This window comes from Gadus morhua, chromosome 4, assembly GCF_902167405.1.
Source record: "Gadus morhua chromosome 4, gadMor3.0, whole genome shotgun sequence".
In the NCBI taxonomy this organism is placed as follows: domain Eukaryota; kingdom Metazoa; phylum Chordata; class Actinopteri; order Gadiformes; family Gadidae; genus Gadus; species Gadus morhua.
The window spans coordinates 7,615,460-7,624,273 of record NC_044051.1 but is presented as its reverse complement, the minus strand read 5'-3'; the positions used below and the strand labels follow the sequence as shown (position 1 = coordinate 7,624,273).

At 49.5% G+C, this 8,814-nt stretch overlaps 1 protein-coding gene across 1 annotated transcript in view; it reads right to left on the bottom strand.

The window, feature by feature from the left end:
- Positions 1–5,263, bottom strand: part of kcnd2 (potassium voltage-gated channel, Shal-related subfamily, member 2) — a 15,359-nt gene extending 10,096 nt beyond the window's left edge. The window contains exons 1-2 of the mRNA XM_030354713.1: positions 5,102–5,263; positions 2,667–3,868 (exon numbers count right to left, since the gene is read on the bottom strand). Coding sequence (XP_030210573.1) covers positions 2,667–3,778 — 1,112 coding nt within the window. The 5' untranslated portion in view covers positions 3,779–3,868; positions 5,102–5,263. The remainder of the gene's footprint in view (positions 1–2,666; positions 3,869–5,101) is intronic.
- Between the last annotated feature and the right edge of the window lie 3,551 nt (positions 5,264–8,814).

Sequence of the window (8,814 nt, the reverse complement as noted above, 5' to 3'; positions counted from 1 at the left end):
TGAGACCCGTCAGAATGGCACTTAGCGGCCGGGGGACTTGGGTGTCAAATTAGTTAGTTAGGTGCCGCCGGTCCCGACCCGGTCAGTGACCCCCGACCCCCGACCCCTCACCATAATGGTACTTTCTCAGAGACACAGCGAGCATAGTCATGAGGCAGGAGGAGAGAGATTTTTTATTTATTCATTTGTTTTGCTTTCTTTCCCAATATCCCTTCCTCCATAGATATAAATGTGGACGGGTTTCTTTTAACTTAATTGACTCTCAGTTTAGTGTTAGAGGCAACGACGAAGTTGAACTGAGACGGAACTTGTTGTGTGTGGGTTTTCTATGTGTGTAATCTTGTAATACTGCAAAAAGGCACACAAGCACACACACAAGCACACGCACAAACACACACACACACACGCACACGCACAAACACACACACACACACACAAACACACACAGACGCACATTTTATTTATCATAAACCTGTCCTTGCCCTACATTGTGGAGGCACTAAAGCATATGGAGGCATTGCGCAACAATGTGAGGATGATCTGAGCATCATCTCTGAGTCTCAGAGCTAAAAGACAGAGAAACGTTATCTTTTCTACTCCACTGCATCTCTTGGCGACTTCATTAGTGAGCCCATTTAAAATAATCACTGGACCAGTATAGGCTGTGTGTGGTGTGTGCGGTGTGTGCTGTGTGCGGTGCGTGTGTGTGTGTGCGTGTGTGCGTGTGTGCGTGTGTGTGTGTGTGTGTGTGTGTACAAAAATAATCCATTAAATCCATTGGGCATGTCAGCCCACAGAATCACAGGACAACAGGGAATGAAGAGAGGAGCGATATGAGCAGAGAGGGGTCCCAGAGTGGTTCAGATGTTTAGATGGTTAAGAAAGTGTGCACATGTTTGTGCGAGTGCATGTTTCTGTGCGTGCATAAGTGCCTGTTTGTGTTTGTTTGCATGCTTAGGTGGGTGTTGGTGTGTGTGCGTGCTTGCGTGTTGCTGTGCGTGTTCAGGTGCGCGTTCGTGTGCTTGTGTGTGCCTGCGTTCTTGTGTGCGCTTGTCGGTGCGTGTTTGTGTGCTTGTGTGTGTCTGTGTGTGCGTGTGCTTGTGTATGTGCGTGTTTGTGTGTCTGCGCGTGTGCGCGCATGTTGGTGTGCGTGCGTAGGTGCGTGTTTGGATGCTTGTGTGTGCCTGTGTTTGTGTGTGTGTGTGTGTGTGTATGTGTGTGTGTGTGTGTGTGTGTGTGTGTGTGTGTGTGTGTGTGTGTGTGTGTGTGTGTGTGTGTGTGTGTGTGTGCGTCTGTACGGGGCATGCATGCGTGCGTGTGTGCGTGCGTCTCCACAAAGGACAGCCTGCTGCCGTGTGTGAACAGGTGCAGTTGTTTACGCGACCCGACAAAAGAGGCTTCAGCTTTATTTACCGCCTGCTGAGCGCCGGGCGGCAGAACACCGAGGAGAACGACGAGGAACACCCGACGGTTCCACCGTTCCACACTCCTCCAATGTCCTCCTGTTCACTTCCTGTCTGTTGTGCTCCCTAGATCATTGTACCTCACAGATCATTAAACCCCTCTCTTTTATCTCTCCCTCACACTTGTACCTCGCAGATCATTATACCCATCTCCTTTATCTCTCCCTCACACACACTTATACACTACCCCCCCGACATCCGTATGCAACACTGTCCCACATCCGCACACACACCACACACACCACACACACAGAGACTACAGGTTGTACACCAGCAGCACTGAGCCTCCAAACAGACCTTCGCTCTGACTTTTCTCTCTGCCTGTTCGCTCTGCCTGTTCGCAGAGACTGTTCCCTCTGACTGTTCGCTCCGACTGTTCCCTCTGACTGTTCGCTCTGACTGTTCCTTCTGACTGTTCTCTCTGACTGTTCTCTGCCTGTTCGCTCTGACTGTTCTCTCTGACTGTTACCTCCGACTGTTCCCTCTGACTGTTCCTTCTGACTGTTCTCTCTGACTGTTCTCTGCCTGTTCGCTCGGACTGTTCTCTCTGACTGTTCTCTCTGCCTGTTCGCTCTGACTGTTCGCTCTGACTGCAGCACCAAGCTGCTCAAAGCGGTTGACTTTTCATGTCTTTCATTTTTCGTCTTTCATGTCAGGACCAATTATCGGGAGATTGGAGTCATTTAAGGTTGACTGTCAAGGAAAAGATGTGCTGAGATGGGTTTCATGGTACTGGCAGATAGTGGGGTTGTATTCAGCTAGCAGCCCTCCTGTTTCTAAAGGCTAGCATGCGGGGGGGGGAACTGAATTCAGAATGCCGCATTCACCTCAGGTCTCCAACTTCCCACAGGAACTCCGCCGCTCCCACCCACGAACATGAAAATAATTCAGTGATAAGTTCAGGGAATGTTCTGACTATAAACTTTACCTATCAAAGAGAACTGTCCAGTTGGCTATTCTGTAATATATCAAAGAGTACTTCATGAGCAGGTACATCGTCTGCAACGTAAATTCCATTTCCCTGACGGAATAGCGTAAAAGTTGGACCTGTGACATTACGGGAATGCCGGTACAAATAGGACCGTTGGCATGACGGTCGTATGAGGCAGAACTCTAACTTCGGAAAAGCCCTTAGTGTAAACCCGAGAGTGTACCACTTTAGGTGTGTGGGTTCGAGCAAGGGAAGACATGAGGTGCACCTACCCCAGGGTCGTCATGGTGACGATGGTGTACCAGAAGGCGGCGGGGATGCTGGTGAACTTGCTGGCGGTCGAGCCCTTCTCGGCGTAGAACATGATGGTGGCGAAGATGATGATGGCCATGGTGAGCGAGAAGAGCAAGAAGCCCAGCTCGGAGGCGCAGCTCTTCAGTGTGTAGCCAAGGATACGCAGGCCGGCCGAGTGGCGGGAGAACTTGAAGATGCGGAATACACGGAACACCCGGAGGGTGACGAAGGCGCCGCTCACGTCCTCGTTGTCCGACATGACCAGGCCGATGTAGTAGGGCATGATGGCCACCACGTCGATCACGCTCATCACGCTCTTCACGAAGCGCCAGCGGCTGGGCGCCGCCGCAAGTCGCAGGAGGTACTCCACGGTGAAGATCATCACGCACGCCGTGTCCAGGCAGAAGAAGGCCAGGGCGTAGCGCTCGCCGCACGCCACGTCCTTCGACCGGCGCTGGGCGCTGGCGCACGGCACCGTCTCCACCACGTTGGCCAGCACCGACACGGCGATGAAGAAGCCCGTGACGTAGTAGAAGACCAGCGCCTTGGTGGAGGTGTGCGGGTTCTCGAAGGCGCGCCACATGCGCTCCCGGTAGCTCATGTCCAGCGGGATCGCCTCGTTGGTCTGGTCGCTCTCCTCGTCGTCCTGGATGCGTTCCTGGTTCTCCCGCCGGCGGTCCTTGTACTCCTCGTAGCAGCAGTCGCCGATGATCTCGGGGATGATCCCGAAGAAGGCCAGCTCCTCGTCGTAGGCCGAGATGCACTCCTGCCGCGGGTAGTGCAGTTTTCCAGTGCGGTAGAAGTTGAGGATGTGCCGGAAGATGGCGGGGTCGCGGTCGAAGAAATACTCCTTGTTCTCATCGTGGAAGAAGAAGTCGCGCTCCGAGCTGCCCAGCAGGGTGTCGGGGTAGCGCTCCAGCGTGTTGCGCCACGTCTGGAACCGGGTGCCGCTGACGTTGAGCACGATGAGGCGGTCGTGCGTCCGAAGTTTGTCGTTGGTGGGAGTGGGCAGCGGCGTGCTGGCCACGGGGATCCAACCGATGGCGGCCGCCCGGGCGAACGGCAGCCATGCCGCGACCCCGCCCGCCATGGTGAAGTAGGTTGCTGCGCTCGGATCGCTGGGCTCTAGGAGGTCTGGGGGTTAAGGAGCGACACAGCAAAGAAGAAGGGAAGCCATGATCTGAGAAGACAAGAAGTAGCAGAAGAACCGGAGCGTCAAGTTTCTTCTTCTTAACTGGGATTAGGCTTCTACGTTTCATTCTGTGATGGTCAAAACCATCGTAGCAAAACGTTCCCGTGACAAGGGCAATGGGGCGGTTTCACATGTTGTACTTTCTCGTTGGTCTACAATTCCATTGTTAAACAATGGTGCTTTTATTATTATGCTAAAAATTTTGGTGAAAAAGTACCAAAATGGCAGCTCAGTCACATGATTGAATCTTAACATAGTGGCGTTGTGCCATGGTGTACCATTGCTTTAATTTGAGAAACGATACTCAAAATACGCAAAGGAGAAATCAGCGACAGAGATTTTTATGTCACCGAAAGGGATGGGATCTGCTGCCTCTGGTGCTTTTCCAAACAATACAAAACGCCATTCCGTAAACCCAAGACGTCGGTTGATTTTCATTTTTTAAACAGCAGAATGTCTAAAAAGGGGGTTTACGACCCCTTTAATGTGTTGCTAAGCTACCGGAGCTTTTCAAATGTTGATCGGAGCTCTTTTTTAATTATGCTAATTAGTATTTGCGCATAGCACTTATGCTAATTCTGAGAACAATAGCTGTTTTCGAAAGAGATAAGGACACAATCGACCTGCTGGATTTGGGAAAAAGCTGGTTGGTGTTTCGCGACAAGACACACAAATATGTTTGAATGAGGGCGTCGCTCTTGATGAAGAGCGGGAAGAATACCAACCACGTAAACGGCCATTTATGCGCCTAACCGGAACCGGATGGAGTTCACTACCAGAGCATACCTCATAGCAGACAGAACACTCACCTACACGTAAGATCGCTATTAAAGTTCTCTTTCCTCGGTTAGGACCCACTCCTTTTTTTTGCGTTCTTCTAAATGTCATCTACAAATTTGCGTTTATTTGTTACAGAAAGTAGACATAACAACGTTTTTGGACCTAAAATAGGCCAGTCAAAACTGAGAACTGGATTCCAACAGTAAAATATGTAAAACGGTGTAAAGCAGTCAAATACGTAAAACAGTGAAAGAGGTAAAACTGTAAAAACATATTAAACAGTAAAAAGTATAAAACAGTAAAATATGTAAAACATTAAACGATGTAAAATAGTGAAAATGTCAAACAGTAAAATATCTAAAACAGTAAAAAATGTAAAACAGTAAATGCTACATCATCAGCCTGAGAAACTAAATCAAACATGAATATCAGGGGACTCACTTTCTCAACGCGTGGATCCACAGCATAGGAAAGTATGTCGGAACATAATGGGCTAAAAATGTAAACTATATCATAATTCTAAAATTGTAAACTATATAATAATACAGATGAAAGTGTTATTCCGGTGGCGGTAGAGCGCGCGCTCTGACGGCGGAGCGACTGAGAGCCGCTCAGTGCACGAGGACGGGGGCGGGGACGAGCGTCGAACTCTGGTCCTTCATTATTCTCTCTCTCTCTCTCTCTCTCTCTCTCTCTCTCTCTCTCTCTCTCTCTCTCTCTCTCCCTCTCCCTCTCTCTCCCTCTCTCTCTCTCTCTCTCTCTCTCTCTCTCTCTCTCTCTCTCTCTCTCTCTCCCTCTCCCTCTCTCTCCCTCTCCCTCTCCCTCTCTCTCTCTCTCTCTCTCTCTCTCTCTCTCTCTCTCTCTCTCTCTCTCTCTCTCTCTCTCTCTCTCTCTCTCTCTCTCTCTCTCTCTCCCACTTTCTCCCCCCCTCGCTCCCCTCTCTCTTGTATATCTGGACGGAGGGGGCGTTTACTTATTGGATAATCAAGCAGAAGAACAGAACAAATCTTAACACAGATATATAGGGAGAGGATCTCTAGAGATTCCCTTATATGTCCCCTATACATCTATATATCTATATCGTTCTCTCTATCTATATATATATACAGTATATGTGTGTATATACTTATATATATAGTATATAAACGTATATAAAACGTATATAAAACGTATATAAATATATATATATATATATATATATATATATATATATATATATATATATATATAGGTTATACAGGAACAGTACAGGATTACTGATAAGGTGCACTAAACTTGTGATAAAGGTCTGAAGAGTCTTTAGTCTTGAGGCTTCTGTGTTTTGTTTTATATTACCTCAAGTTGATGAGATTGATGTCATGATCAACAACAATAAATTCGATTTCAGTAAAAGAGGCATGCGTTTTAAATCTCAACCTTTACATTATTATTTGTCCTATTATATGTGCTGTTTTTCATTATTTAATTATCGTACATCTCTCCTTAATTCTTACTTTTAACACATCGTTGGTTTAAAAATGACCCCATTTCCTTTCTAGGATGAATAAAGTCGTCTATTTAAAACTGCACCTAAAGCAACAAAATAAAAGATGTTCTGGTTTAATCTGCTGTGTTCCTGCGGTCAAATGCTCCGTCTTTTGCCCCCCCCCTACACCCCCACCCCCCACCGGGCTGTTTTGGAAAAACATGTGCTCGATGCTGAGTGGGACAGGGCCGCGACATACGGTCCAGACCCCCCTCCCTCCTCCTCCCCCTCTTCCTCCCCCATTCCCCCTCCGCCCCCTCTGTCCTCCTCCGCCCCCTCTGTCCTCCTCCTGCCCCTCCCCTTCCTCCCCCTCCTCCTCTCCTCCGCTTCCCCCTCTTCTCCTCCTCCCCCTCTCTCCCACCCCCTCCCTCCTCCTGGTTCCCCTCTCTCCCTCCCCCTCCCTCCTCCTCCTCCCCCTCCCTCCTCCTCCTCCCACCTCCTCCTCCCTCCCTCCCTCCTCCTCCTCCTCCCCCTCTCTCCCTCCTCCTCCTCCCCCCCTCCCCCTCCCCCTCCCTCCTCCTCCACGGAGCTATTCCTGACCCTGCTCCCGCTGGTTGCCCTGTCGTGATGTCATGCTGTCGTGATGATGTCACGCTGGCTGCGGGTCGGCACCGCATCACGTGACTCCGCGGTGAGTGCCGCATTCTGCTGTCGTCAACATGATGAGGACGAGCAGAATGGATGAGGGGGAGGGGGGGGGGGGAGGAGGAGGGAGGAGGGGGAGGGGGAGGGTGGGGGGGAGGGAAGAAGAGGAGGAGAAGGCGAGGAATAGGAGGGAGGGGGAGGAGGAGGGGGGGAGGGAGGGAGGAGGGGGAGGAGGGGGGAGGGAGGGAGGAGGGGGAGGAATTGGAGGGAGGGGGAGGAGGAGAGGGGGAAAGGGAGGTAGGGGGAGGAAGGGGGGAGGAATGGGAGGGAGGAGGGGGAGGGAGGAGAGGGAGCAAGGGGTGAGGAAGAGGGGAGAGAGGGAGAAGAAGCGCAGGGAGAAAGGGAAGGAATGGGAGGGAGGAGGAGAAGGAGGAGGGAGGGGGGGAGGGAGAGGGGGGAGGCATCCTCAACATGTTGAGGATGAGGTAGGGTGTTGGTTCAGTTTATTTGCAGTTGCAGGCCTATCCGACATAGTGACGAGTCTCCCTTATGGGTCGGTACTCAACACACAAGACCTAACAGTTACGCACATATTGTATGTTGTGTGTGTTGCCATATATTTATGACAACCCCCTGACCCCAACACCCCTAACCCCATTTGAGACTGTAGCTGTGATTAAGGGCTCTACAAATACAATTGAATTGAATTGTTTTATGTCCTGGCACTTAAAAATAGTACTGAGCATTGCGTTTGTCCTATCCTAGCTATCTTTGTTGCAAACGGGGAATGGGTTAACCTAGCGTTTGGTAGTCCTTGGCGCTTTGTTCTATGAACATCCTTAATGTACTGACAGCGATATAATGTTGTTTCTCCTGCTTCTGACAAATGTACTCATTGTAAGTCGCTTTGGATGAAAGCGTCTGATAAATGTCCTCAATGTAAACGCAACCGAACGGGTCAGTGGAAAAAAGGGCCGATAACGTTGAATCACGACTCTACCGATCCGCTTCTCAAAATAACCCCTAGCCAGTCTAAAGTTCACTTAAGAAGGAAAACTGTAGAGCAGAAAAAACGACATTGCCCTCCTGAAGAGCTTTGTGTTTTACAGTGTTGCGCTGTTTCTAACGTTTATATTACAAGCCTTTACTCATTCAGCTGACGCTGATGTCCAGAGATACTTAGCGTATATTCAGGTAACGATCGTTAAGGAGCAGGTGGGTTTGTGTTGGTGTGAGAGAGAGGATTCACACTGAAGGTAAAATCAATATATCTGATTGATGGATCAGGTTTTAATGGTCAGCTTTACAAGCACAGAACAACCCTAGAGATGAGCGTGTGTGTGTGTGTGTGTGTGTGTGTGTGTGTGTGTGTGTGTGTGTGTGTGTGTGTGTGTGTGTGTGTGTGTGTGTGTGTTTGCGTGTGCGTGTGTGTGTGTTTTTGCAAACGCATGTGTGTGTGTATGTGTATGTGTGTGTGTGTGTGTTTGTCTGTGTCTGTGTGTGCGAGCGTGTGCGTTTGTGTGTGTGGTTGTTTGTGTCTGTGCATGAGTGTGTGTGTGTGTGTGTGTGTGTGTGTGTGTGTGTGCATTAAGCAAATAGAGAGAGAGAGAGAGAGAGAGAGAGAGAGAGAGAGAGAGAGAGAGAGAGAGAGAGAGAGAGAGAGAGAGAGAGAGAGAGAGAGGGGGAGAGAGAGAGAGAGACCGTTACTTGAGTAAAAAACGACTGGAGGTAAACCCATGCATTATTCATTCCTGGGTAATTATATGCACCTTAATAAATAATATGATAACTCAACACCACTTGCTAGCCTAGCATAGCAAGCGTGCCTCCTCTGTCAGAGAGTCAGTGTGTGATTAATGATCTCCTACTGCACTGGGAAGTTATGCAAGGATCTGCAAGAGTCCCCCAATTTCAACGCCGTGTGGTGCCTTTTATTGTGTGGTGACTATTGTGTGTTTACTAGTGTGTGTGGACGAGTGTGTGTTGACTAGTGTGAGTCCCCCAACACCAGCGCTGTGTGTTGACTTCTATTGTGTGGGGACTA